The sequence below is a fragment of the Tarenaya hassleriana genome, unplaced genomic scaffold, assembly GCF_000463585.1.
Source record: "Tarenaya hassleriana unplaced genomic scaffold, ASM46358v1 Cleome24, whole genome shotgun sequence".
Classification (NCBI taxonomy): domain Eukaryota; kingdom Viridiplantae; phylum Streptophyta; class Magnoliopsida; order Brassicales; family Cleomaceae; genus Tarenaya; species Tarenaya hassleriana.
The window spans coordinates 2,385,834-2,408,532 of record NW_010965696.1 but is presented as its reverse complement, the minus strand read 5'-3'; the positions used below and the strand labels follow the sequence as shown (position 1 = coordinate 2,408,532).

Here is a 22,699-nt window from a genome sequence, read left to right as displayed (position 1 = left end):
GCTTTTAGGTCGAATATATTTCTTCCTCTGTACTTGTCTGCCAATCCATGAAAATTTGTTCTAGATACATGTGATCAATCTCTAGAGCAATGGAATTTTGTTTTATTTTTTTATAATTCAAAAATTATTGAGTTTTCGATTCGACTAGGTCTCCCAAAATATGGGGAAAAGAGTTTTGTCTCGCCCTTAGCAGTTGAAAGACCCCTTGTGAAATTTGTTATGCATACATATCAATCTCTAAAGCCACCAAAATTTGTATATAGATTTCGTATGTAGCAACTAAAGCAATGGTAATGGAGTCGTTTTAAACCATCCCAAATCTTTTTTTAAATATGTGTTTTGAGATGTTATAATACGCGTGAATTTATGTTATAACATCAACTCCACGACATGGACAAACCGATTTGTCATATTTGCTGATTTTTATTTTTTCAAAAGAATCTGATAATATATATATGATAAATTATATAATACTACTTCATGGTCATATGAAATGATGATGTTAAGCTTGGAACCTTTATGGGTTTTGTAGCCCATGCATATGTTATCTACGTGCGTCTCTCTCTCTCTCTCTCTCTCTCTCTCTCTGTCATATATATATATATATATATATATATATATATCAACCCACCTAATCCATTTGCTGAAAGCACGCACCCCTCTCTCTCTCTCTCTCTTGAAAAAGAATCATGTGGAAAAGCTTCCACCTTTGCTTTCCGACAAACCTAACTAAGTGCTCATCTCCGCCGTGTCTCCCCTCATCCTCCTCCGCCGCCGCTGATCTCGACGACCCTAAGCGTCCCTCACTCCTCCTTGACAACTTCAACTTCTTCTACCACTCCTCCTCCTCCTGAGGGAAACAAGCCATTAATCCAAAGATGGGTATACCGAGGAAGGTGATGGTGTTCGTGAACTTCCTCTACACTGTATTGGTCCTCAACTACTCATCCGTCGGCTTTATGGTAATGATTCTCCTCCTCCCTCATCTCTCTCTCTCTCTCTCTCTCTCGCTCTCTCTGTCATATATATATATATATATATATATATATATATCAACCCACCTAATCCATTTGCTGAAAGCACGCACCCCTCTCTCTCTCTCTCTCTTGAAAAAGAATCATGTGGAAAAGCTTCCACCTTTGCTTTCCGACAAACCTAACTAAGTGCTCATCTCCGCCGTGTCTCCCCTCATCCTCCTCCGCCGCCGCTGATCTCGACGACCCTAAGCGTCCCTCACTCCTCCTTGACAACTTCAACTTCTTCTACCACTCCTCCTCCTCCTCCGTCGCCGATGTCCTTTCCACCGCCGCCGCCACCACCTCCTCCTCATCCTACGAATCCGATGATAATTACGAAATTGCCCCTGACTCTCCCCCTCCCGACTTTGCTACTGTCTTCGCCTCCCGCCGCTTCTTCTTCTCCTCCCCTGGCCCCTCCAACGCCATCATCGACTCTCCCCGAGAACTCTCGGATAACTGCGATAATGCCACTGCCGCCTCTACGACTGCGAAGAAGAAGAATTACGATCCTGCCACTGCCGTGACTACGACGAAGACGACGGCTTCATCCGTTTCGCGGCTGCTGAGCGGCGGAGTCGCCGTGACGCAACACGTGCATTCGCGGGATCCGTACAGAGATTTCCGGCGGTCGATGCAGGAGATGATAGACGCCATGGACGGGAGAGATGCTGACGTGGCGATGGAAGGGTACGAGTTCTTGCACGAGTTGCTGCTCAGTTACCTCTCCCTGAATCCGAGGGACACGCACGAGTTCATCATCAGGGCCTTCGCCGATATTCTCGTCTCGCTCTTGTCGGACTCTCGCCGGAGATGCTGACGTGGCGTTGGAAGGGTACGTTGTATCGCCGCACGTGACTGATACGTGTGTTCTTTTTTCCAATTTACTGTCAGATTAACGTTTTAGGGCTTCAAGAAAGAGATGCAACGGACCCAAGAAGAAGAATTTACAGACATTTTCTTTTCCTTTATTATTTTCTAAGTCGGGATATCGGTGAAAATAAAATAATATGTTTAATTTCCATGCATCACGACAAAAAAATCAATGTAATTATTATGTAATGATAACGAGGAAATCGAGGGAGGTGTGTGGACCTTTTGCCTCGATTGCTTGCATGTTCCGTTTCTTCTTCTTATTTTTTTATTAGTGTATATATATATATATATAATGTTTTTACAAAGTTAAAGGTTGAGGGTAATTACTACTAGAAACCTCGAAGTCCTTTTATATGCTTTTGTTTCAATAATACATACTTAATAGTACCAAGCCTATGAATATAAATATGCTAATGATTTAGACATATTTTTGGATTTTATACATAATCATATTGATTATTTTTATTCAAAGTATGGTTATAGTCGAAAAAGGAGAAGCAATCTACTCAAAGGCAACGGTTCTATAAGCGACCACATGGTCTTGGTCTCTGGAGTAGCTACTCTGTCTTAATATCAAATCACATGTTCACGAATAGGCCAATATAGAGAAAAAAAAATGAAAATAACGACTATTAGGTAAAAAATATATAGGGTACTGTTTTTGTTTTGTTGAACACATCTATAATTAATAAAAAAAATAATTTAAATAATTAGGATTAATTTTAGTACCATAGATGGCTTACCTTAATACCATGAATTATATATATATAATGTTAGGTAACATTTTAGAATCACGTAAACTTATAAGTAACATTTTTTAATGAATGCATGGATTAAACGAGGTAACGATATGTCCAAAAAGATTGTGTGCGTTATTGAACTGATGAAATTTGTAGGATCAATGCAACAAAGTTTAAGCAGACAGCATAGTGACAAATTTGGAGCGGTCGTCTCAAAACACAAAGCATGAAGCATGAGACATCGATAAGCGCCCAAATTACGATATATATATATATATATATCATATCAAGGCGTAGATTGATTTTGTCATTAGCTATGGTTCGGTTCGGTTTAGTTTGATTATTTTTCCCATTGATTTCTTTGTATTTTGTATTTAATGAATATGTTGCATAATTTAGCTTTATTACATATGGAAAACCAAAATGCTCCTAATTGATCTAATCATATGATTCAATATATAATTTCCAAGAGTCTTAAGATTTTGGATAATCTAACGACAAAAATTAATCTTGATCCTTGTAAAAAAACAAAAATTAATCTTGAGATATTTTTTATTATTTCCATAAGATTTAACACATAGCACAATGTGAGAAAAAAAAAACAAAAAAGGAGAATCCTATGAGGTCTATGGGGCAATTCAACACAGCATTGTAATATTTTATGATAATTAATTAATCAAATCAAAATGCACAAAAGTTAAGCTGGTTTAGGTAAAGTGAGACCACACCTCTTGTCCTCATCTCCTAAAGGCTCATAATAATTCACAATTCATAAGATCTATAATTCTTACATATACGTACGTATATAATCTACTGCTATTGATTTTTATATAAGTGATAGTTGGAAGACTTTTTTAAAACGTATTAATGTTAGAAACGGCCCTTTTCTTATTACAATATATATATATATTGTAATGCTGTGCGAAATAAACTTTCACAGCTGGTTAAGATTTCCATATCAGTTGCATCCGAATTCATATTTTTATTAGTAAGAAATAATTATTTCCAGTCAAGAGTGCCAGGTTTTCCGCGGCGTGTCTCTAACTGTGGGCAATCACATGTTTAATTCATCTAATTAATGTAAATGCGTGCGATTGCCAAAGTTATTAAGTAAATAATAAATTATAAAATATCAAGAAGCTGGAATAGCTCAGTTGGTTAGAGCGTGTGGCTGTTAACCACAAGGTCGGAGGTTCAACCCCTCCTTCTAGCGTTTTGTCCTTTTTTTTCAAAATTTAAAATATATTTTATTCGGTGATATAAATTCGCCGGAGGGTAAATTCGTCATTTCGACCAAAAGGAATCGCGGGTGGTCTCTCTCTCGCTCTGCGAAATCTGCGACATTCGCCGTCGTTAATTCCGGTTGGTTCACTTCTCGTCCTACGCCATGGAAACATAACACAAAGTGCAACCGATGCTCATTCTCTCGCGTAATAACAAATCTTGTTATTTTAAAAAAAATAAACCATTTTTTTATTCCATTTCTGGTTGTGGATAATGATACTGATTAATTCCTTAACTTCTTATTTCGCCCCTCTAGTCTGCGATTGATCAGTTAACACCCCTAATGCTGCCTAATCGAGTTTTTCCATATAGTTTGTGATTTGATCATTCAGCCCCCCCAACTGTCATTGTAACTGTAATAAAACACGAGTTATACTAATTGAAATAGAAGCTAATGAAACAAACATATATATATATAACCAAACCCACCAGAATCAATAAATAAAAAGCCTTTGAGCACAACATCTGGACAATGCTTGGCATACAAGCAAGGGATGGTAAAAACAAAACCCCCGACACAAAAACAAAACAAAACAAAATTGGAAAAATAAAAAAACCCGGAGACAATGCTTGCAGAGAAAAGAAGCATATACAAGCATTGCTTCCGTTGAGAAAGGTATGATCAAAACCCAAAACAGAGAAAGAAGGAGAGTTCTTCATATAAACACCAAACCCATTCTTCCAAAACCCTAATATTTCTTCCCCAGAATTACACCAATGAGGATGGAAACCAGAGCAACTCCAAACACAATCTTGATTGTGGCAAGAGGTGAGGTTTCAGCCATCTGTGTAGTAGTCTTGCCCGAAGAAGAAGACGAAGACGGTATCGCTGATCCGATGTCTCGAGATTTCACTTCCACTTTGCTTTTCAGTTCGGTTTCCACCACCTTGAGTCCCTGCAACAACAGTTTCGACCATAAGCAGCTTGTTTTTGAGATTTTCAGATAAACCTCAACGTTCTTGAACGGAAACCAAATTCAGTTTTGATGACAGAAGTATAATTTACATGAACTTAAATGGCTTGCTTTTTTAGATTTCAAGGACTTTTCACTGAAAAAAAAATGATTTTATGTGCATATCATGAAAGACTAACCTTAGATTTAGAATCTACATCCTTTACTTTCTGTTCAAGTTCTTTGAGGACTGATTCGAGCTGGACGACTTCCTTCTTCTTTGCTTCGAGCTCTTCCTGAGTTTGCTTTAAGGCTGCCTCCTGCTCTGTCTGCTTTCGGGTATGCGCTTCTTTCTGTTTCCATGAGAAATTTATCAGAACTAATGACAATTCCAAGAGAAACTGAGGGTTCTGATTAGATACCATAAAGAGAAAGAAAGGCAATCAACCTGTTCAGAAGCGGAAGTCGAAGCAAGTTGAAGCTCTTTTTGAAGTTGGAGCACTTTCTCGTGGAGAGTGTCTCTCTCGCTGGCCTTATTTTCATGTTCCTGCAGCTTAGATGTTAACTCTGCCTCCTTCATTGAAGCGGCAGCTCTTACATTTTCAACCTGGAAGAACCAAGAAACGGTAAATGGATGATCTGTGGATCTCAAAGTACTAAAAGTTTTCCTGTCTGATGAGTAAATTACCTCTTCTTTTAACTGAGATTCTACTACTGTCAATTGTTTCTTGAGTTCTTCTAGATGTGACTGCAGCACTTGCTTTTCAGAAGCCTCAGCTTTAAGCTTATCAATTTCAGCTACTAGACCATCCATGCTAGACTTCTGTGTTTCGAATTGTTCTCCGAGCTGTGCAATCACTGATTGGAGTTCATTCTTGGTGCTTTGATGCACCTCGTTGAGTTGGCTGTTCTCTTCCATGAGTGAAGAAATCTGCAGAACAAGAGGCGTTATTTTCCGTAAGATCAAATTAAAGAACAAATTTGCAAAACCGGTGACGGTAATTGGAACATTTAGATTCTACCTGGGATTGTAATCTCTCTCCTTCTGAAACAAGCTGTTTTGTCAAATCTTCTATGTTTGTCTTTGAAGCTTCAAGATCTTTGGCTGTTTGGTCCTTCTCAGCTTCAATGTCAGTAAGTTTTGATCGCAGCTCGCTGGCCTCTGAACTATGACTGGCTACTTCCTGGTTCAGCTTTAAATTCGTCTCGGCCAAAGCCCCGCTTTCTTTCTCTAAACCGACACATTTGGCTCCGAGCTCTTCTACAACAGCTTCGAGATTCTTCAGTTTCGACAAAGCTTCCTCTAGCTCCACGCTTCTTGTTTCAGCTATCTCTGATGCTTCATGAATATTTTTCTTGTACTCCTCAATATGACCTTCAAGTGCTTTTACTTTCTCGATCAAATCCCTTGCCTCTGTTTCTTTCTGATTGAACCTCTCGGTTGTTTCTTGCAACTGTTTCATTGCAGTGTCCTTCTCAGAAGCACCGGAATCCAGCAAATCCTGAAGCTCTTGAATCTTGATCTTGAGCTGGTTGTTTGTCTCTGCCAGTAATTCATTGTCCGAGGATGACAGTGAAGCTTTGTCTAGTGCCTGGACAATCTCGGTTTTGAGTTCTTCATTAGCAGTCTCTGCAGAGGAGAGTTTTTCCAATGTTCGATCGAGTTCTTCTTTCAAATCAGAAGATTTCCCAGATGCTTCAGCCAACTGTTCTTTGTATAATACTATTTTGTCCTCGAGATCTTTCAATTTCTCAGACAATGACTTGGCCTCTGAATCTCTGCTAGTGTAATCCTCCATTGCCTTCTGAAGTTTAAGCTCTGAATCTCTACTTACAGATTGATGCAAAGCTTCAAGTTCCGTGGCTCTTGATGTGGCTTGATCCAATTCTCTTGCTTGCTGCTCAAGTCTCTCTTCAGCTGACTTAAGCGTCTCCATTACCTCACTTTCCCTTATACCAGAAGCTTTCAGATCATTCTCAGTGCTCTCCAACTTTTCTAGTGTGACACTCAATTCGCTCCTGAGAACACCTAACAGATCTTCAGACCCCACAATCTTCTCACTGTACTCATTAACCACATCTTCTAACTTCTTTCTCTCGTCCATCACCGCATTCAGATTTTCCGTCAATTCTCTCCCTTTCTCATTGGAAATTTTTAAAGCAGCTTCAAGACTTGAGTTCCTTGCTTGTGATTCCTCTAGTCCGGACTGAATCTCAGCCACCTGATCCAAGAACCCTTTTGAATCTGCTTCAGTTTCATTGCATTTCTTCTCCAGCGAGCTAATCTGCTCCTCAAGCTCCTGAATTCTAATCCTTTCTGTTTGGATTAGCAACTCTAACTCCTTCACTTTTCCCTCTGCATCATCTAATTTTGACTGCGATGTCTGAAACAGACCTTCTAGTTCAAGGCTGCGCTGGTGATTCATATTGACCCGGTCGTCATGTTCTGCACCTTTCTGCAAAGCAATTCTCACTTCTTCTTCAAGCTCTGAATTTCTTGCTGATGAGTGATTCAAAGAAGATTCCAGCTCGGTAATTTTCTTTTGGTATTCCTGCAGTTGACCAGCCACCCGAATCTTTGCCTCCTCGGCCACTTCCAGAGCAGCTTTTAGTTCAGATACTTTCTTAGAAGATTCGTTCAGTTCTCTTTCTGTGTCACTGCTTTTTAAATCCAATAGGTTCAGTTGTTGCTCAAGCTCTACATTCTTCTGTTCGGCTGCGATGAACCGTGTCTCCAGCTCTTTCAGTTTCGATTTAGCTTCTTCCGCTGCTTGATTTGAAGACTGAACTATACCCTCAAGCTCAAGATTCTTTTGTCTAGCAGCTGCAGTTGCAGCTCCAGATTCAATATGAAGTTCCTCCACTGATTTCAGCTTTTGTTCAAGCTCAGAATTGTTAGACAAAGCTTGAGAAAGAAGAGCATCTGTTTTAGAGAAATTCTCATATGAAATCTTCAGTTTTTCTTCTAGTTCCCCGCAGATCTCCTTCAGTTTTGCTGCATTACTTGTGAGGTCTCCCACTGCTACTTCAAGCTCTTCTTTTTCTTTCAACGCCTCAGTCAATTTCTCATTTGCAGTTCTGAGCTGTTCTTCATAGTCTTTCAATAAAGAATCTAGCAAGTCTTTCTCCTTGAGTTCTTCCTTGAGCTTTGTGTTTATGTCTTCCAATTCAGAGACTTTAGCCTGAAGATCTTTGGTTTGAGCAGAGAAATGCTCAAGAGCTGATAACTCTTCTCTGAACTGAGACTCAGAAGCCTTCTTCTGCTCAAGTTCCTGGGTCAATTCATCAATGAGAGCTTCTTTTGAAGACATTTTGTGTTCTGTCTCAAGCAGCTGAGGTTTTAAAATTGCCATCTCCTCTTGAACGGCAGCTAATTCTCCTGTAGTGTTCTTCAGTGCTGCTTCCACCTTTTCATTCTCAGTAATCTTCTCTTGCAACTCCTTGAGTTCTTGCTGCAGACACAACATTTTGTCTTCCATCTCTTTTGCGGTTTCTTTTGTCAATTCAAGCAACCGTTCAAATTCCGAAGCCCTTTGCGTCTCAGACTCAGCGTGAGAAGCACTTTGCTTATGCAGCTCCTCAAATTTCTGTGCCGCCTCAGCTGAATGACTCATTGCTTCCTCCAACTCTAGCATCCTTTTCCTCGAGTTCTCAAGCTCAATGCCTAACCCATCAAATGCTTCCTTAACTTCCGTTAGTTCCTTATGTTTGGCGTCTTGAGACTGCAAAGCGCTTTCCAGAGCCTTCAGCTGTGAGCTATGTTTCTCTTCCGCTTCCACGATCTGTTCCTGCAGCTTCTTGTTGACAACTTCGAGTTCTTCCTGCTTCTTTTTAATTTCTTCGAACTTCTCTCTACTAGACAAAATCTCATTTGTCAACCGGGCATTTTCAGAATCATATCGTTTCAGTTCTCCTGCTACTCTTTCCAGTTCGAGTTCCAGCTCTTTCACCTTCTCCTGTGATTCACGTAATTCTCTTTGTGAACCACTTGAACTCCTGTCAAGTGAAACTTCTTTCCTTTGCTCTTGTGCAGGAGCATGCTCTGCTTTGTCCGACTCGTCCTTGGCATCAGTGGCTTCCTTCTCAACTTTTATGAATTCCCCATCAAGCGTTGTATCTTTGTCTTCTTTACCCAGAACTCTCTCTTCCTTGGGCAGTTCTCCATTTGCAGTCTGTAACAAATTGTCGCCATACTTAACTCTCACATAATGTCTCATAGCTTGAATGCTAAATCAAGAAGCTTGACAGACAGATCATGGATTCAATATTAACTCGATCGAGTGTTAGAAGAATTAAAATCCTAAAAGAGATTCACGTCAGATATAGAGAAAGAAAAATGCACAAAATTGTATGAGCAAACGGGTAATTGTTCCATTAGAAGACTCGAACCATCACTTTGGACAGATCATAGAAACCAAGTAAAAAACTACAAAAGGGCCATTACCTTAACAGGAACATCAACAGTATTCGGTTCCTCAGAGGCTCCTTTCACCGCCACAGGGATCTCGGAACTCACTTGTGTTGCTTCTTCCATGCTCTGATGTGACGACAGTACCAACTAAATTTGCTCTTCAACTGTCAGAAGATGAGAAGAAACTTCAAAGAATAAGCAGACTTACAAGAGAGGTTTAAGCAGTTGTTTCAAACAAAGAACATTATCACTGTCCATTGCATCAAGCTATCTTGAGTTCTGGTTTCTCGCATGAACAAGAAATCAAAGAAACAGTAACTTGCAAGAAAGAGAATCCAATTCCCTGAAGTTAATATGTATGCATGTGTATATAGATAAGATCATTGTTGATGGAGTCAACCGAAAAAGACTGTTTCTCCATGGAAGCAACTCGCATCTTCAGAACAAATTGCTGGCAACCCAACGGGTAGATTTCTTGGAGTTGATTAATAAAAAAACAGAGAAATGCAGATCTTAAGTCGTATCATCCAAAATCGTGCGGAGAAGACAAAAGGGTTAACACGTGAATATACCATGCGGTTTTTAACTTTGTTATTGTCACCAAACAAAGGTATTTTCGAATGTGACATTATTCCGAACAGACCAATCCGTAGACAAAATATTTTTGTCGCGGCTCATATTTTGATCAAATAATTAGAATGATCCGATCAAGAACGATAAAAATCCAGAAGAACTAAAAAAAAAAAAATCAACTCAGGGCAATATAATAAGCCAGCGACCATGTGAGTTTGACATGAAATGTTTGATAGAAAATTTCATTTTGCACTGTTCAAGATTCCATGTATTATTAAGTTATATTTAAAGTTTTCAAATTTCAAAAAAAAAAAAACTTTACCCGTTTGGGTTTTGGTCTGAATTCAGTTCAGACACATTATATATTATTTGATAACATTTCATAAGCATATTTCAGACTTTGCCTCTCTTTTTTTTTTCTTATTTCTAAGGAAAATAATTTATTATATAGTAAAAATAATTGATAACTCAAGCTATAAATTTGACTATTTTAAAATCAAGATCTTGCAGGTGAATGAATATATAAGAATCACAAACCACGCCGACCAGATTCCACCACAACTCAGATCACACTGTTTTGGAGTCTTATTTAATTCCTTTTCTGCACCAAACCGGATTAAACCGGGATTCATAGTGAGATAAACCAAATAAATCCCGGTTCACGAGGAATCTTGCCATACGTTACAGACTGACGACTTTTGATAAAGCCATTTCTGTGCGTGTAAACCTAACACTAGTCAGACCTTAGCCTAAGCATGATTAACGCCGTTAAAAAAGAGGGGATTATAACCATAAAATACTATCCAAATCCATCGAGTTCTACAAGTTTTTTTGTTAGCATATATGGGTTTGATATTTTAATGATTACTATATATTTTCCTTTTTACCAAAAAAAAAACATCTGGGTTTGATGATTAGTGTAGTAGATGATTATAGCTCTCTTTAGCAATAATCAAAGAGCCCAAATTAAACTATGATTAGAGAGATCATGGGCTTTGCTCCATCGGCGTTTGAATATCAGTGGCAGGATCGCAAGCAACGGAATATAGTTCGATTTTCTAGTTAGAAAAAAATAGAAAACAGTTACTAAGATCGATCAAAACAAAGGGGGCAGTCAGATTTCGAATTCGGAAGCATAACGACTGGAAATTCAAAATTTCAAAGATGATTGATCTAAACCGATCCGTGATCAGAATGCTAGAAACCTAAATCCACGAAGAATCGAAACAGAGAAGAGCGAGCAGGATCTTCAAACAACAAACCAACCATGAAAATCCAGAAAGAAAGAAAAAACAAAAAGAAGCAGAGAACGATGAAAGCGCTTGCCTGCAGCTGAATCCGATTCCGATGTACTCCGTTTTCCTCCTCCTCCTCCTCCTGCTTCTTCGTTGAATTTTCTCCGAAATCGAAAAGAAAAAATGAAAAAGAGAAGATGATGATGACGAGGGGAAATGGAAATGCAAATTACAGAAATGACAGAGAGAATCTTTGGAGTGGTATATAAAGTGTGACAGGTGGGGCCGCAAATTTGAAAGCCAACTCTGGCGGACGCCGTCGTTTTGCCTCATTTCCTACTCTACCCCTTGTTTCATCACTCAATTACCATTTTATCATTCATTCATGAGATGGATTCTCTCTTTTGTGTATTCCACATTTTTTTAAAATGCAATATTCCATTTTCAGTCTCGTGAATTTAGGGACATGTTTTTATTTTTCTGGTTATATAATTTTCAAAATTATGAGTCTAATTATATGTTAGAAATTATTTTGCATTATATTCTTCAAAACAAAAATATAAAAGAGAACGGAAGAAGGCTGAGGGCATATTAGTAATTTAGTATGCCAAGGAAGAACAAAAGTAGAGCTGGAGAGCTGACCGAAAAGGGCCAAGGAGAGGCCCACAAGACCCAATGAGAGACTGACCGACCAAACCGCCCTCTTTCATTGAAGCATTTGTATATATACTTATGTCTTATTTTTTATGATTTGACCCCTCAACTTTTTCTTTTTTACCTAACAGGGACGTTTTAGCTTTTTTGTAATAATCTTGTTAATTTGTTCATATGATTTATAATTAAAGTTTATTACTGCACCTTTTTAATAAAAGTTTGACTCAAATTTTATTGGCAAGAATCAATATCTACTGATTTAATATGTAAGATCTGGATATTTATTGGTGAGGATCATATGTCTAAATAGAGATAAAAATCACATGGATGCCAATGCAGATTGATAATATGATTATATAATTAAAAGCAAGATACTTTTAAGTAATAAAACTTAAATAAATAGTAAAAAGTATAGTTATATTACATTTAAATTTAATATCTGAAGAATGTTCTTTTGTCATAAACAATCTAATTTAGGATGGAATCAAATATGATCTATGACTAGTGAAAATATACCTAGCCACTTTCCCACTTGGTCAAACTCCATAAACACATTAAATGATGCTTTGGCTCTTAAGTTTTTATAGTTTTTAATATAAAAAAAAGTTGAAGAATTTTAGGAAGGCATTCGAACATACTTTTTTGTTCATATCGACATTTAGCATCGGTTTTCTGTACTCCTTTTGTTTTTTTTAAAAAAATTATAATCGTATTATAATTATTGTTTTGTAATTAGTTATACTACAAAAAGAAATTGAAGAGAAATAATGAGAATATTTAATACTAATTGAAAAAGTTATGTCTCGAAATTTCTAATCGATATATTTTTTTCTAAACAGAAAATCTGATTCCAAAAATTAAAACTAAACCAAAATTTCGATATATTATTATTAATTTTATGTGGCTGAGGTTGCTTTCAATTAATTAATTGCAATCTTTTTAACACTAGATATCATGATAAAAAAAATGTAAATCAGTACTTCTAATTTTCGGAACAGGTGGTATATAGTATTATTTAAGTAAAAAAAAAAGTGAAAATAATCTTTCATTGCAATTATAGAGATGCGTACGTCTATATATTCAAAAATACATCCTCGTATAGATGTTGAATTTTTTGGGGGGTGCTTGTTGGACCCTTTGTCCAAATCCATATATAATGGACGAGGTTACCGCATACATGTCATATATAGCACAATCCAATATAATGGCGACAAATTTAAATAACCTGATACAAAATATAAATGTATACCCCTTTTATTGTACTCATGAAGAAAATGGATTTGACGAACCGTAAAACTTGCACGTTAAGGCAACATAATCCAAAATTTCATCAAGGCAAAATCAACAATTTATTCTAACATGGAAAATAATTCTATGTATATATTAGTGAAACTTAATAAAAATAGAGTTCGCATTCATGTTGATCGGGTTATTATTATTATTATTATTATTATTATTATTATTATTATTATTATTATTATTATTATTATTATTATTATTATTATTATTATTATTATTATTATTATTATTATTATTATTATTATTATTATTATTATTATTATTATTATTATTATTATTATTATTATTATTATTATTATTATTATTATTATTATTATTATTATTATTATTATTATTATTATTATTATTATTATTATTATTATTATTATTATTATTATTATTATTATTATTATTATTATTATTATTATTATTATTATTATTATTATTATTATTATTATTATTATTATTATTATTATTATTATTATTATTATTATTATTATTATTATTATTATTATTATTATTATTATTATTATTATTATTATTATTATTATTATTATTATTATTATTATTATTATTATTATTATTATTATTATTATTATTATTATTATTATTATTATTATTATTATTATTATTATTATTATTATTATTATTATTATTATTATTATTATTATTATTATTATTATTATTATTATTATTATACGGAAGTAAAACGTTGGACATAATTCAATGGGGTCGAAGCCTTTTTGGTAGGTGGAAAAGCATAATTAATATATAAATAAAACAAAAACTATATAAGAAATAAAAGAGGAAAGGGTAATTTGCAAGGCATTCCAATAAACCCTTACACTTCATGTCATTGCATTTGCATGTCCTTCCATTCATTATATATACACATACACACACGTATACATGTATAAGCATCGCCTTGCATATTCTCCATTAATTCACCATTTTGATTTCCCAAAACAATGGAACATACAAAATTTTCATTATCTCTATCCATTTTCATTGCCATATTTGCCATTTTGGCACCCCAAGCTCTCTTCAAAACAAACCCTAAAACCCTAATCACCTCCTTAATCGAACTCCGTGGTATCAGAACATTTTCATCGCCGATTCTAGAATCCATATTCTCGTACGGATATTTTTCCCGTCATCATCGCCATCACCATCACCACCATCATCATGAACCCTCGGACGATAAAACCCGAAAAAGGGTATCGGTATGCGACGAATTCCCGAAGGATATTCCACCTCCGGATACCAACACGACGTCGACCTTGTGCGTGGACAAGAACGGCTGCTGCAACTTCACGACGGTTCAGTCAGCCGTCGATGCTGTCGGAAATTTCAGCCAGAAAAGGACTGTGATTTGGATAAACTCCGGCGTCTACTAGTATGTATACCCTAAGATTGTATCATTCATATATATATATATATACACATATATACGGAAATGTAGATGAATATATATGTTTTTTTTTCAAATTTTTGGCAGTGAAAAAGTGTTGATTCCGAAGACTAAGCCGAACATAACGTTTCAAGGGCAAGGGTACGAGACGACGGCCATAGCGTGGAACGACACAGCCTATTCAGCTAACGGAACATTTTACAGTGGGACGGTCCAAGTCTTTGCATCTAACTTCGTTGCTAAGAACATTAGTTTCATGGTCAGTCCCCTTTCAATTATTTACCATATAGTATATTAAAACGATTTCTATAGCTTAGTAATTAATTAACATTCAACCTTGGATAATCAATTGTCGTAGTTTGGTCAACCCTAATTAATTAGAACTATAAGTACCCGATTGTAACGTTTACGCCAAATCTATCCGGAAAATATAAACAAGTTTCCAAACAAACGCATGCAAGTAATGTTCATATCATTATATGTTTTGCATTTTGATCAATTAATAGTGAACTCTTCATCGATGGTATTTCATTGGACTCTAACCAGTTTACCTCAAAATGGGTTTGATTACACATACCGATATTCATATCGAGATTGAAATGATCGAGTGTGTGCGCGTATATATGTATAGAACGTGGCTCCGATACCGAAACCGGGGGATATAGGAGCACAAGCGGTGGCGATAAGGATAGCAGGAGACCAATCTGTGTTCTTGGGATGTGGTTTCTTCGGAGCTCAAGACACTCTCCATGACGACAGAGGTCGACACTACTTCAAGGATTGCTATATCCAAGGCTCCATCGATTTCATCTTCGGCAACGGAAGATCTCTCTACCAGGTAGAGCGAATCCAAATTAAACTAAACCGATATAACCGATCATATATCCTTCTAATACTCTATTTTAATGAATCTTTTTTGTGTGTATAAACGAGTGAAAAACCTTTTTATTAGATGGAAAAGAAGAGAAAAAACATCTAGAATAACAATGTAAAAAGTTTCACTGTTCATAAAAAGTTTACAGTAGATTTGGACCGATATAATATCATATATTCTAACACCTTACCGTATAGATAAGAATTGTATATTTGATGAATTTTTCCACGTGTAAACGTGCACAACCCTTTTTTTTGGATTAAAAATGAGACAAATATGTAGAATAACCACACGTAAAAAGTTTCATTATTTATAGAAATCCATCGCAGATTTAGACCATACGTGCATGTGAATTGATTTTTTAATGGTGTGTGATGACGGTAGGAATGTCGACTAATATCCATGGCGAACCCGGTTGCGCCGGGGTCGAAGGCGGTGGACGGGGCGGTCACGGCCCACGGGCGAGCCTCCAAGGACGAGAACAGCGGGTTCTCGTTCGTGAACTGTTCCATCGGCGGCACGGGACGCGTCTGGCTCGGACGAGCCTGGCGTCCCTACTCCCGAGTCGTCTTTGCATCCACCTTCATGACCGACGTTATCTCCCCCGACGGATGGAACGACCTGAACGACCCTTCTCGCGACCAGTCAGTAGAATCCAATTCAAATATTGCTATTTAGTATTTAGTATCCTTATCGAAATTACAATTAAAAAATTTATAGAAAAGCCCCTAAACTTTTGAAACATTTGAAAAATAGCCAGTAACTTTGATACTGAAGTAACGGAGTGTGCGTTTTAAATGATGAAGGACGATATTTTACGGGGAGTACAACTGTTCGGGGCCAGGAGCCGACATGACGAAGAGGGCGGCCTATGTCCAGAAGCTCAACGATACGCAGATTGCTTCTTTCATTAACACTTCCTACATCGATGGCGATCAATGGTTACAGCTTTATGATTTATAGACCTTTAACTATATATTCCAATAAAAAAAAATTTAATTCCCATTTTAATTTGCACATAAGTCGTTATTCTTTTTTTTTAAAGAATTATACAAGAATTAGAAGAATTAAGAAAATTGTAAAATACCTCATAAAACTATAAAATGTAACTCTAGTTATGGATAATTTATTATTATTGTTATCATAATGGTTGTGAAAAAGAAATTCGTCGGAAAATACTGCGAGAAGAGGGAGGAGAGAAAGAGAGCAACTTCGGAACCTCTCGTGGTTTTCCAGTTTGGCGAATCCGATCGCAGAATATGAGTAACATCGCCGGAGATTCCGACGGATACGGCGGTTCCTCCGCCGGAGATTCCAACGGCGCTCCAGCCGCCGAGACCGCTCCGCCTCCGTCTGATTGCCCCGTCCACATCTACGCCGATGGGATCTACGATCTCTTCCACTTCGGTCACGCTCGATCTCTCGAACAAGCCAAGAAATCGTCAGTATCTCTCTCTCTTTCCCCCCTTGTCGGAAGTTTTCCTAATTGCCATCTTGGTGATCGTATCTGTCTCTCTTTTTTATTTGTTGAGTTCGGACCCTCGAGAAATTTCGTCTAATCAGATAATGTTGGTGATAATTGATCCGCGTTGATTGTGAATTCGTTCAAAATTCGTGATGCACGACTCATTATTCCATGATTTTAGTGACCCTTCTTCTGTAAATGCATCAATTGTGGAATTTTGCGATAGGCAATGTAGTTGTTCCGTTCCATGTTCTTACAAAGTGCATTATTGTTTCGTTTCATTTCATTTCATTTCATTTCTTATTAGTGAAGCAGGTTTCCAAATACTTACCTTGTTGTTGGATGTTGCAATGATGAAACCACACACACGTACAAGGGCAAGACCGTAATGAATGAGAAGGAGCGATATGAATCTCTTCGGCATTGCAAGTAACTCTCTCCTATGTGTGCCGTTGTAGTATATCATCAGTCATGGCAATGGTTGGATCTTGGTTTTATACTTTTGATCATGCAGGTGGGTCGACCAGGTTATCCCTGATGCCCCTTGGGTGATTAATCAAGAGTTTCTTGACAAGCACCAGATTGACTACGTGGCCCAAGATTCTCTTCCGTAAGAACACGTTTCTTTCTTGTTATTGTCTTTTAAGACATTGATTCTGTTTTCTAAACTTTAAAAATATTGAAATGTAGGGAATATCTGTTTGACAGAGCAGTGTCTTTTCCATCTTTTGCTCCAATCTTGTTGTTTATGCTGTTCTCATACAGATTATTCTAGAAGTTCAGTAACATTTGAGAATATATTATCGACAGGTATGCTGATGCCAGTGGAGCCGGAAAGGATGTCTATGAATTCGTGAGTCTCGATTGAATGTTCACATTACCGGTTTCTCTGGCCATTCTTCTTAATATTCTCTTTCTGCTCTGATGTAACACCCATTGCAGGTGAAGAAAGTTGGGAAGTTTAAGGAAACTAAGTGAACTGAAGGGATATCTACTTCATATATAATTATGAGAATAGTGAAAGACTATAACCAGTATGTCATGCGAAATCTGGATCGAGGGTATTCAAGGGAAGATCTTGGGGTTAGCTATGTGAAGGCATGATCACCATTTCTCGACCTGTTAATCATGTAATGTTGTATAGTATATTCTCTTTGGGAGGGATTAATTATCGATCTATTGGGCTGCAACAGGAAAAGAGACTGAGAGTCAATATGAGGCTGAAGAAACTTCAAGAGAAGGTCAAAGAGCAACAAGAAAAAGTAGGAGAAAAGGTATGTCTGCGTTTCCTCTGCTTAACTACTCATTGTGTGTGTGGTTATATTGAATTTAGAGGTATTAGATATATATACTTTCCTGTGAATTTTTTTTTCCAAACACTTTTTAGATGCATGGTGATTCAACATAATTTTGGCCCTATTCCTCGTGACCCGTCTTTCCCCTCAACATTAGTCATCTTTGCTGAATTCCTCTGGCTGCAGAAATCTCCTATCTGTGGTTGATAATGCTGTCTTTGAGTCAAAACCTGGGATCGATATAAACTAACCAAGTTGAATCTAGAAATGAGTTTTTCCCTCTCGATTATCCTAATTTAATACCCAACAATCGTTTGGAATATATGCAGTGATAACTGCCCTATTTTCTCTTAACCTGATGCTTGTCCATTTCTAGTGTGGATATATTTCTTTTTTAGGAGATAATGGGAACATAGCTATCTAAAACACAATTTCTACATACAACGCAGAAGTTGTGCTTTTATATTTCTTTGTTTCGTTGTATACATTTTTACTATTTGGATAAGCAGTGGTTGAAACTTCGAGCTTACGCACTGAGTAAATCACACGTATGTACATTTACATTTGAAAGTTGCATTGTTGGTTCATACTCCAGCTGGGATTCAAGATCTGATGACCAGGAAGGATGAATGATATCCATCTTAATCTGCAGACTAATCCTATAGATGTCCTCTGCTCATACATATTCTGTTTTTTTTCCTTTGATAATTAAGTTTCCAAGTTCTAATGTCTTGTTTTTCCGTATCCCTTGTGATTCCAGATCCAAACTGTCAAACTGCTAAGGAATGAGTGGGTTGAGAACGCAGATCGCTGGATTGCTGGATTTCTTGAAATGTTTGAAGAGGGTTGTCACAAGATGGTAACCGAGATTCAGTCCACTTGAGAAAGAACACTGTTGAGCCGAAGGCAAAAATAAAATAAAAAAAATACAGATTCATGACAATATTTGAATCCGTCCTCTTTTTCTCTTTGATGACATGAAAAATCGATAATATGTTTTAGGGAACAGCCATCAGGGACCACATCCAAGAGAGGCTAAGGAGGCAACATGCTTGGAAACTGGAAAACCAGAGACGAGGATGAAACAGACGATCAATTCTACGAAGAATACTTCGACCATGACATTGATAGCGATGAAGACAGTGAAGAAGAAGAAGAATACTATGATGACGAGGAGCAGCAGACCGTGGAGAAGGATGCCAAAGAAAAAAAGTAAAGAAAAAGAAAATTCCGCCACCACATTTGGAGGTTAGTCACTTTTTCTTTTTGGGTCAGTGTGTTGGTTTATACTATCAACCTCGATATTATCTAGAAAAGGAAAGAGACAGGGTTAGTCTTAGGACATTGATCGAAGGTGTGAACTGTGAAGTAAAGGGTGGTGATCTGTTTTGATAGTTAGAAAGAAAACAATATCTCTTCTTGAATGAAAGATAAGAAACCTCTAGATGACCCAATTTGGGCAACTCGACCGTTGAAATGGAGGTGCAAAACATGTGTTCCATCTCGAATTCTAATCTCAAATTGGAGAGAGGAAAGCAAATTCTAATCACATGACTTGATCTCGGTTTCGAGATTAGTTTGGATCTCGATCTAGATATCCGGTTACCAAAAAAAAAACTCCAGATGAAAATGTTACAAAACCTAATTATTAGGACGATTTTGATAAGTGAACAATGGAAAATATGGAATTCATGTTGTCTTACCGCTTGTAAATGCGGCACGGTTAATAACACATATTTTGTTGGCATCTACGTCGTATATAAATAAAATGAAATGTAATGGGAGTGTATTTAATTAATTGGGGACGCAAGATTTGGTCAGACCAAGTTTGCTTTAACAATTACATTCAATAATAGTTTACCTTAGCGGGAGTATTATTTTGTGTTGGGGTTTTTGTAACCACAATTTTGCTTCCTTTGAGTGTGTGTGTTTTCCATTGGATGAAATAAAAATTCACGTTACACAAAAAGGAAGAAAAAAAATACATACAGACCAATCCGTACATATGAATATTTATATTTCCTTGGTGTGACGAAATTGTAGGATCCTAAGGTTCGGATCTTGCGACCATGCAGATGAGATCTGATTACACATTTCTAACGTCCAATGGCTATTTATTCGTCGTCAACCTAACTGGAAAATAATTACTGTCTTGATCCCGTAAATCTACACAAATCGAAATGTGGAAGTTCTCAATTAACTTGAAAATTATTTTAAATTTTTTTTAAAAAAACTTACGTTACTCTAACGCTAGATGAGATATGGTCACACAATTTCTAACATTGAATGGTTATTTATTCCTAGTAAACTAAACTTCAATATAGTTACTAAGTAAATGTAAACACAAATCCAAATGTGAAATCTATAGCTAGACTTGATTTTTTTTTAAGTAGGGAAACACGATGGCAAAAAAGATATGCATGTAATTAAGTAATTCAATAAGCTCTCATCTTTTCTATGCGTCAAGGCAAATGACAACTTTCTCTTCAGACAACAGAGAAATGGGTCTTTTCCGGTCTTCTTTGAAATGTCATTACCCTTCCTCATCTTCCTCGGTCGCTGCCCCAATGAAAAAGTTCATACATTTGTCCATCTTCGCGGTCGTGATTTACATTCTCGTTCCGTTCTCTCGGCTTCGGTCTCTTGAGAGATTCTACGCCTATGACTTTCACACGCCGACACAGCTCGATCATATCGTGTTCGGGATCGGATCGAGCAAGAGCACGTGGCCTAGTCGAAGAGATTACGCTAAGCTTTGGTGGGATCCTCACAAAATGAGAGGTTGTGTTTTCGTTGAAGCTCCTTTACGAAAGAATGCCACTGACTCTCATCTTCTTCCTCCTCTTTGCGTCTCTGAGGACACTTCCCGGTTCAAGTAAGCTCGACATCGTTACCATTAGTAACTCGTAAGTTAATTGAAAAGTTTAAAAATTTGCCAGTGTTTGCTTTGAGGTGCTATATGTATATCGACCTCTGTACAGGTATACTTGGAGAGGGGGCCATAGATACGCGATACGCATTGCTCGGACCGTTCTAGAAACTGTAAGGCTCTTCAACAGTTCTTCAGACATCAGGTGGTATGTGTTCGGGGACGATGACACGATATTTATCCCCAATAACTTGGCGAAAACGCTCTCGAAGTATGATCATACGTTATGGTATTACATAGGGTCGAACTCCGAGATTTATGGACAGAACTCGTTTTTCGGTTTCAATATGGCATTTGGAGGAGGTGGGTTCGTGTTGAGCTCCTCACTAGCTAATGTTGTCGCAAAAGTCTTGGATTCTTGCATCGAACGATACCCGCATCTCTATAATTCAGACGGACGGATTTACTCATGCTTGGCCGAGCTTGGAGTCGGTTTGTCCCATGAACCGGGATTTCATCAGGTGAGAAGGCCGGTTTAGCTTTTCGGTTTAGATTTGATTGAGTACCCAATTCATATGTAGTATATTAACATAACAACACACGATCTTATATATGTGTAGCTTGATGTGAGGGGAAATGCGTTAGGACTATTGATGTCACATCCCATAAGACCGTTGGTGTCTTTGCACCACATGGCCCATATGGACCCAATCTTCCCCAACTCAACCACCGTCGCCGCTATCCGTCACCTCTTCAGTGCCGTGGCCGTGGACTCGGCTCGCATCCTCCAGCTCTCCGTCTGCTACGACCGTCGGTTTTCTTGGACCATCTCTGTCTCTTGGGGTTATGCCGTACAGGTGGTACTCCATTTCACTTTTGTTTTTATTAAGTTTTGAATTTGTTCCCGCCCATTATGGTAGTCGTTATTGTTATAACATATGATCAAATAAAAATGTGAATGATGACAGATACATGGTCAGTATATGCTTCTACCGGATGTTTTGTCGGCTCAAGAGACGTTCAAACCATGGAAACCGAACCAGGATGCATCGTCCAGGCTTTACAACTTCAACACTCGAGAGATTCATCCGGATCCTTGCCAAAGACCCGCAACGTATTACATGGAAAATGTCTCGTTCACGCAATATGGATCAATTCAAAGTGTTTATAAGAAAACATACGAGAATTGCACTTATGAGCCGAATTCATCACCGAGGAAGTTTGATGAAATCAGAGTCTTCTCCGAGAAATCTGACCCAAACATTAGACAAGTAAGTTATCATGATTCATGATTGACTATAAAGGACCAATCTCAATCATTTGCTTTGTTTACTTTGTTTTTTTGTCGAATCCGTTGATTGTGGCAGTTAAAGGCTCCAAGACGACAGTGCTGTGACATATTACATGGAGATGGCAAAGTAATGGAAATTGGCATCCGAGAATGCAACGAGAATGAGCTCATCTATATGCATCCTTAGTTCTTTTAACATATATATATATATATATATATATATATATATACATATATATATTCTCCATGTTCATGGCTGTTGAGTGGATTATGAACTCTGGTTGATATCGAGAGAACAGTACCTATTTTCTAGTATTTGCCAGCCGATAATTTTGTTCACCATACTGAGAAAGAAATGACCATTGTTTATTTTTTAAACTCGACAGGTAATAAATTCTTGTAAATATAAAAACGTTAGAAGTATGTGTGATCTAAGTTGGAGCATATGTTTTGTTGGTGTCTGACTAAAAATGAGATGTCATGTAATGAAATGGCATGCAATACTTCCTTCATCATACCTGATACAACCACGTT

General features: G+C 37.2%; 4 protein-coding genes, 1 non-coding gene and 1 pseudogene across 6 annotated transcripts; 5 read left to right on the top strand and 1 right to left on the bottom strand.

Moving 5' to 3' along the window:
- Nucleotides 1–1,119: 1,119 nt before the first annotated feature.
- LOC104816106 (transcription repressor OFP16-like) lies at nt 1,120–2,083 on the top strand. Its single transcript, XM_010544773.1, has one exon. It carries the CDS (start codon nt 1,120–1,122, stop codon nt 1,834–1,836), a length of 717 nt encoding a protein of 238 aa, XP_010543075.1. The 3' UTR covers nt 1,837–2,083.
- Nucleotides 2,084–3,771: 1,688 nt separating this feature from the next.
- On the top strand, nt 3,772–3,845 carry TRNAN-GUU. The gene has a single exon. It is a non-coding gene; the product is annotated as a tRNA-Asn (tRNA).
- Nucleotides 3,846–4,324: 479 nt separating this feature from the next.
- On the bottom strand, nt 4,325–11,245 carry LOC104816049 (myosin-2 heavy chain-like). Its single transcript, XM_010544718.1, has 7 exons — nt 11,120–11,245; nt 9,254–9,384; nt 5,832–8,981; nt 5,498–5,740; nt 5,258–5,416; nt 5,010–5,162; nt 4,325–4,812 (listed from the first exon to the last, which is right to left on the bottom strand). The coding sequence occupies exons 2-7, from the start codon at nt 9,341–9,343 to the stop codon at nt 4,606–4,608; spliced, it is 4,002 nt and encodes a 1,333-aa protein (XP_010543020.1). The 5' UTR covers nt 9,344–9,384; nt 11,120–11,245; the 3' UTR covers nt 4,325–4,605.
- Nucleotides 11,246–13,890: 2,645 nt separating this feature from the next.
- LOC104816046 (probable pectinesterase 8) lies at nt 13,891–16,256 on the top strand. The gene is made up of 5 exons (XM_010544714.1): nt 13,891–14,356; nt 14,459–14,630; nt 15,003–15,209; nt 15,630–15,889; nt 16,052–16,256. Exons 1-5 carry the CDS (start codon nt 13,929–13,931, stop codon nt 16,206–16,208), a joined length of 1,224 nt encoding a protein of 407 aa, XP_010543016.1. The 5' UTR covers nt 13,891–13,928; the 3' UTR covers nt 16,209–16,256.
- A 77-nt stretch (nt 16,257–16,333) lies between these two features.
- Nucleotides 16,334–19,513, top strand: LOC104816047 (annotated as a pseudogene).
- Nucleotides 19,514–19,616: 103 nt separating this feature from the next.
- Nucleotides 19,617–22,480, top strand: LOC104816048. 2 transcript variants are annotated; one of them, XM_010544715.1, is made up of 5 exons: nt 19,617–20,880; nt 20,987–21,395; nt 21,495–21,731; nt 21,843–22,145; nt 22,242–22,480. In XM_010544715.1, exons 1-5 carry the CDS (start codon nt 20,477–20,479, stop codon nt 22,350–22,352), a joined length of 1,464 nt encoding a protein of 487 aa, XP_010543017.1. In that variant the 5' UTR covers nt 19,617–20,476; the 3' UTR covers nt 22,353–22,480. The 2 variants fall into 2 exon arrangements, with proteins under 2 accessions (XP_010543017.1, XP_010543019.1); XM_010544717.1 differs by having other exon boundaries at nt 20,729–20,911.
- The last annotated feature ends 219 nt before the right edge of the window (nt 22,481–22,699 follow it).

Excerpts from the sequence above, each read along its gene's own strand:
- LOC104816106 (XM_010544773.1), top strand. The coding sequence starts at position 1,120 with ATGTGGAAAAGCTTCCACCTTTGCTTTCCGACAAACCTAACTAAGTGC.
- LOC104816049 (XM_010544718.1), bottom strand. The coding sequence starts at position 9,343 with ATGGAAGAAGCAACACAAGTGAGTTCCGAGATCCCTGTGGCGGTGAAA. Across the intron at positions 5,741-5,831 it reads GAGAGAGATTACAATCCCAG|ATTTCTTCACTCATGGAAGA; the intron begins GTAGAATCTAAA and ends CTTGTTCTGCAG. Across the intron at positions 4,813-5,009 it reads ATGTAGATTCTAAATCTAAG|GGACTCAAGGTGGTGGAAAC; the intron begins GTTAGTCTTTCA and ends CTGTTGTTGCAG.
- LOC104816046 (XM_010544714.1), top strand. The coding sequence starts at position 13,929 with ATGGAACATACAAAATTTTCATTATCTCTATCCATTTTCATTGCCATA. Across the intron at positions 14,631-15,002 it reads CTAAGAACATTAGTTTCATG|AACGTGGCTCCGATACCGAA; the intron begins GTCAGTCCCCTT and ends ATATATGTATAG. Across the intron at positions 15,210-15,629 it reads ACGGAAGATCTCTCTACCAG|GAATGTCGACTAATATCCAT; the intron begins GTAGAGCGAATC and ends TGATGACGGTAG.
- LOC104816048 (XM_010544715.1), top strand. The coding sequence starts at position 20,477 with ATGACAACTTTCTCTTCAGACAACAGAGAAATGGGTCTTTTCCGGTCT. Across the intron at positions 20,881-20,986 it reads GAGGACACTTCCCGGTTCAA|GTATACTTGGAGAGGGGGCC; the intron begins GTAAGCTCGACA and ends ACCTCTGTACAG. Across the intron at positions 21,396-21,494 it reads ATGAACCGGGATTTCATCAG|CTTGATGTGAGGGGAAATGC; the intron begins GTGAGAAGGCCG and ends ATATATGTGTAG.